The following is a 5,648-nucleotide window of genomic DNA, read 5'->3' as shown; positions in this document are numbered from 1 at the left end:
CCCACCTCTGACAAACACGGCAGTGGATAATCTTTCCTTCAGGGACTCGGCTCTTCGCTGTGGGGCTGAGAGGGGGCGGCGGTGATGAGCATTATGGAGCTGCTCAGGAACTAACTCTGGATGTTTGTTTGTCATGCACCAAAGCCATAGACTTGTTGGGTTTGTGCTGTTTATGTACATCTCAGTTTCCTCTTGTCTGGGTTTTTGTCTCCTCCTTTGTTAGACTGTCAGAGTGTCTTTTTGACACTCATCAGTTAGAATACTGATGCTGAAAATTAATACAGTTCTTCTCATCAATCACTAAACTGCGTAGCATGGTAAATATATAGAATATGATTGTAAAGAATAGGGTGTTTATAGGAGATCATCCTTTTTAGACATGACTCTACTTTATGTACAGTATATCAGCTAATTAATTTTGTGCTTAGTTTTTACCTTAATCAACTACCTAAAACTGGGTCAAATTAAATAATAATAATAATAATGATAATCAACCATGTGAGGTGATGTCCAATTTATCCTTTGCATCACACTAGGTACTACTTAAGAAAACTTTATAGAAAAAAATAAATAAATAAATAACTCAGAAACCTTTCTTCTCCCCAAACACGTTACCATCATTTATTACAAAAAAAGAACAAAACAAATCTGAATCTTTGAAAGTCTTCTATTGGTAAATGGTCAACCAGCGATAATCAAATAGAAATGTCCAACGTCACTGAACAGTGAATAGTGAGATCCATTATGACGTCTCCATCTTGTAACCATGTTTTTCCAGCTCCGCTCTGCAGGAAGGAGAAAGAAAATAAGAGATCGAGTCAGCAGAGATAATTACTGGTGGGCGGTTGGGGCATGAGGACCCTCTGCTATTGATTGTAAGAACCATTAAGAGATGGAGGTGCAGAGAAATAAAGAACTATATAAATATTAGATAATGCATCCAGCTATGGATTTGATTATTATACACACAGATGGCAGCTGTGCCCTTAAACAACAATAATAATACCTTTAAGAACCACCTTTTTGGTCCCGTTTATTGTTACTAAACTAAATAATGTTATATTATTATTACTCTGTCCCAAGTGAATTCAAACCTAAACATAGGCGCTTATTCATCAACAGTTTGAACTCCTTAAAAGTATGGCTGAAACAATTAATCAGATTAATCTTTATTATTAAAATATTGAATTAATTGTAAACTAATCATTGACTGGAGAATAGAGACTAAAACATGCCTTTAGCTGACAAAGCAATCCACTTATTTGTAAATAATAAATATATATATTCTCCCTTTAAAAATAAACAATTTTTCATCTGTCAATATGCTCTACAGAGACTCCTTAAGTTGAAAAGTTTTTGTTTCACCTGGTTTAATTCTGTAAAAATCTTCTCTAAGGAACATTTCTCTCTCTGATAGTTAAAAAATATAACAGATTACTCGATTAGCAAGTTAGTTACAGCCCTGCTTGAAAGCATTACAGATCTGAGAATGAGAACTCTCTAACATAAACCCTGCGGAGATCAAAATAATGTTTTTTCCATCCATCCACACATTTCGGTGACAAGATCAAAATCATAATCCAATAATAAAAAAATGAGCTTTAGAAAGGTGATCGTATTAAATTCAAGTAAGAAAGTGGTTTTTAGAAGAGTTTACATCATGCATGTAAATCAAAAATATTGGTGATATTGCTTGATTTCAAGCATCAATATAAACAGATTTTTATAATTATATCAGATTAGATTCAAATTGAATTTCAGCAAAAGTAATGGAGTGATCAAAGTTTTTTCCAGCTGAAAGGAGCCTAGAGATGATCAACATTATATCTTTCCTCATCTGCTGCCTTCCCCAATTTACTATGCTTATTGCTGAGCATGTCTTTTTCTACCATATCTCAAATGTTTCTTCACCCTATACGAGCACGGAAGAGAAATGGACGCTGCTTCATCATGCAGCGCTGCTAAAAGGGCAATATTAAGGTCAAAAACCTAAGCAGTTAATCGAGTGTTTATATTTACAAATAAAACTGCATGAAGTTCATTCTGCATGATCGTCTGCCATTAAAGAGTAGAAATAATCACAGACCAGACTTGATTCATGTTTCTGTTATAGCAAGCCTCCATTCTGGCATTACTACTGCAAATTCCAGTGAGGCTCCACCTGCTAAGGAACACTCTGTAGGGCGGTAACTCTACAACACTGAAAAAATAATTCCTTAAGTGAATGTTAACAATTGATAGGTTGGAATCAATTTTAATCTAATAAACCGCTGATTAACAATTAATTATAAGTTGATTATTTTATTACATTCACATTCAAGTGGCTTCCCTTAAAGAAATCACCTGGACTGCTATAATTTTTTGCATTTAAGACATGAAAAACAGGGTATTAAGAAAACAGTGCAACAGAACTTGTAAATAGAGCAAAAAAGATGTCTATGTTGATCCTAACTTGTTCCTAGTATCACAATCAATTTATCACCGTCGGTGAGCTTCAGATAAGGCAATCTAAAACTTAATTCTCATCTGGTGTGAATGATGACTTAATTTATGGCCCGCCTTCAAAAATGACTTCATTTTACGCTGTTCCTGTAGAGTGAAGGGGGCTCAGCATCCCATAAAGGTACCATAGAAAGAGATTTAAGGTGAAAGTCTAAATAATTTTCTGTTAATTGAGTAGACCTGCATCTTAGATCTTCTTCTAAATCTCTTTCTCATCTCAAGAGAGACAGGAGAGTTATAGCACATGCGAAATATTAATATCGACTGTGCCATGCAAGGGTTTCTTAACTGAGCTTTAGAATAAGTGAGGCTTTTAGTCGTGTGATGCGTTAGTTTTACCTCAGCTGATTTGAGAAATCATCCTCAACATTATCATCATCCCAGTTATCTTCCCACACATGAGCATCTTCATCTTCATCCAGTCCCGTCCAGTCTGACAGAGAAGAATTATTCACATTTAGGTACATTTTCCATTTTGAACCCTTAGAGAAAAAGCTGCTGTCACTATCAGCTAGTCTTCAGGTGAGGATTTTTTGGTGTTAATCATTCTCTGCTCTTTAGTGCTAATCCCACAAACACAGCAATTTTAATGTTTCAACTCTCTTACATTTAAAAATCTAATTAGGCATTGTTGGATTGACCTTAAGGTGATTTAATTTCTTTTGCTTTATCTACTTGAATAACGAAATTCAATTCTATCCGACACTAAATCCGAGATACATTAAATAAATAACATAATAAAGACGACAAACTTATATTTTTATAAGGTAGTTTAATCAAAAGGTTGGGATAAATATTTGATACTGTTTTTGGTATGGATTACACTGCCTCTATATAAGCTAATCTTTTAGTAAAATGGAAGGCATTATTATGAATATAATTTGTGCAAACCACCGAAATAACTGAACTGAAAAATATACAGCAGCATTTGCTTAAAAAATATTAGTGTCTCAGAAAACCAGGCAGTTTTTGCGAAATATTTCCTACTCAGAATCGGAACTTTTCACAGAATCTAACAAAAACAAAACCATTTCAAACTCTCTTTTTAGTTTCAATTACATACACGTTTCTGGTAGAATTACAGTCGTGGGACACTTCTGTGCGGTTAGCTACATGATGTTCAGTAAAATAAAAATATTGTATCGCAGAAACATGTTCGGTATTCGCTCTAAGACATTAAACAGCAAAGATCTCAGATGATTTTGCTAAAATTGAAAAATAAAACCGTGTCAGTGAGATGTTTCTTGCTCGGTTAGCCAGTTAAAGATAACTACTTGCTAACGATGATACTAGCCTAGCTGAGTCACTGTCGCGCGGCCTTAAGGCCATACATTTCAGATAAGCTGTTAATTGTTAATACATAAAAACACCATAAATACAAAAGAATCGCAAAATATTTACCTTCAGCTGGGAATTCTTCAAATTCATCGTCCTCCTCCAGTAAACCAAGATCTACGGTCTGTTTCTTGTCTGACATGTTAGCGCTGCTGTGTTGTTGCTCGGTGATGACTCATACTCGCACCGAGGAATTATGGGAAACTGAGGCTGCTCAGGCGGGTAGTTGCTGCGCAGGACAACGCAGAAGTCATGTTCAATCTAAGAAAAATAAATAAATAAATAAAATAAAATAAAATCTACAAAAAGATGAATGTAAAGAGACAAAAACTTTTGAAAGTGAATTCATAATAGCAGTTCAAACTAATTTATTACTGTTCATACTGCTCATAAAAGATTATCATATAAAAAATATCTCGTGTACAATGGAGGTCTTATGAATTACAATCAAATTGAAAAAAACAAATCACCTCAAAGCTCGGTAATATTACCTCAATCATCTCATTAGGTGCAGCAAATGTATTACAAACCTGCATAGACTAAGCATAGTTTAATAGACAAAATGATTTTGTTGAATTTTGATAACTTTAGCTACTAAATGTACAGAATTTTACATGACTAAGTGAAGAAGGGGAAGGGGGAGAGGTATAATAAAACAGTTCTGGCTTTGACGATAGTCATGATTAAATGTCCAATCTGGAAACATGTACATTAAACAACTATTAAAATATTTGCATTACAAAATGCTCCAAAAGAAAACAAAAAGTCCTTTTTAATTGAGATAATCTGTTGAGGAGGGTGTATACTTGATCTACTGGAAGAGATTATTAACAAAATTCTAAATTGATCAGGATAATAAAACACTTCTAAACTTAAATTTAAAGGGTAATTTTAGAATGCATTATCATTATATAGTTTTTCTCATGCTTGATTTTAATTATTGAAATAAACATGATATGAAAAGAGTTTAGGATTATTTACTTTTCAGCTATCTCTTCTTACTTGGATACATGCTGAAGAATTATAGCTTAACAGAACTGAGATGGCGAAACTCTACATTAGATATTTAAAAAGTTTTGTATTACAAGAAGATTAAATAATTTACTATCTAAATGTAATGGAAATAGTTAAATTAATATCTTTGTTTATAACTGATCACCACCTTCAACCTATTTCAAATGATTGCCTTTATTGAGATGCTGCTTCAATATTTTCAAGAAATACATGACTTAAAGAACACAAACAAAGACAAGCATACTGGAAATTAAAAGGTTTAGAAATTATCCACTTATGAAAAAGAAAAACTAAGAAGAAGAAAAGTATTGGTTTTGTTCTATCTATATATGTGGTTATTATATTATTCATACCTGTAAAAAAAAAAAAAAAAAAAAAAAAAAAAAACAGAAGCAAACAAGGGTTGTCGAAGATATTTTTCCATGACTTTATATGCAGAAATTTCAGTAAACAGGCATCTTTTCTGTGAATTTCTCTATCCTTGGTTCTTTCTTCCCCCAACTGACACACAAACTACTCCAACCCACTAGAAAGACCTCTTCTCTAAACAAACACACTCCAGTCATTCAAATCTCTACACATATTTTACATTTGGGAACAAATGCACTTTGTAACCCATGCGGCTCACTCAAATAATGAAGCAGCAGCCACAGCTTAGGATGTATTTTAGATAAATGGGAGTGCACATTTACCACAAAACCACTCACACCACAATGAAAATTGCTCTGCAGCTGTCACTTGTTGACAGACAGAACAAACCTCAAACTTAGGCACAGGGTGCTTATTCTATTTTCAAA

At 33.6% G+C, this 5,648-nt stretch overlaps 1 protein-coding gene across 1 annotated transcript; it reads right to left on the bottom strand.

Annotated features, from left to right (window-relative positions):
• Positions 1–596: 596 nt before the first annotated feature.
• Positions 597–4,061, bottom strand: sem1 (SEM1 26S proteasome complex subunit). Its single transcript, XM_038288967.1, has 3 exons — positions 3,904–4,061; positions 2,842–2,935; positions 597–785 (listed from the first exon to the last, which is right to left on the bottom strand). The coding sequence occupies exons 1-3, from the start codon at positions 3,977–3,979 to the stop codon at positions 743–745; spliced, it is 213 nt and encodes a 70-aa protein (XP_038144895.1). The 5' UTR covers positions 3,980–4,061; the 3' UTR covers positions 597–742.
• Positions 4,062–5,648: the final 1,587 nt, after the last annotated feature.

This window comes from Cyprinodon tularosa, unplaced genomic scaffold, assembly GCF_016077235.1.
Source record: "Cyprinodon tularosa strain WSP-4 unplaced genomic scaffold, ASM1607723v1 ctg26, whole genome shotgun sequence".
In the NCBI taxonomy this organism is placed as follows: domain Eukaryota; kingdom Metazoa; phylum Chordata; class Actinopteri; order Cyprinodontiformes; family Cyprinodontidae; genus Cyprinodon; species Cyprinodon tularosa.
This window is presented reverse-complemented; position numbering and strand designations above follow the sequence as displayed.

Bases quoted from the DNA above. Each gene is read 5' to 3' on its own strand.
- sem1 (XM_038288967.1), bottom strand. From the start codon at position 3,979: ATGTCAGACAAGAAACAGACCGTAGATCTTGGTTTACTGGAGGAGGAC. The intron at 2,936-3,903 runs GTAAATATTTTG...CTTCTCTGTCAG, and splicing joins TGAAGAATTCCCAGCTGAAG to ACTGGACGGGACTGGATGAA. The intron at 786-2,841 runs GTAAAACTAACG...TCCTTCCTGCAG, and splicing joins GATTTCTCAAATCAGCTGAG to AGCGGAGCTGGAAAAACATG.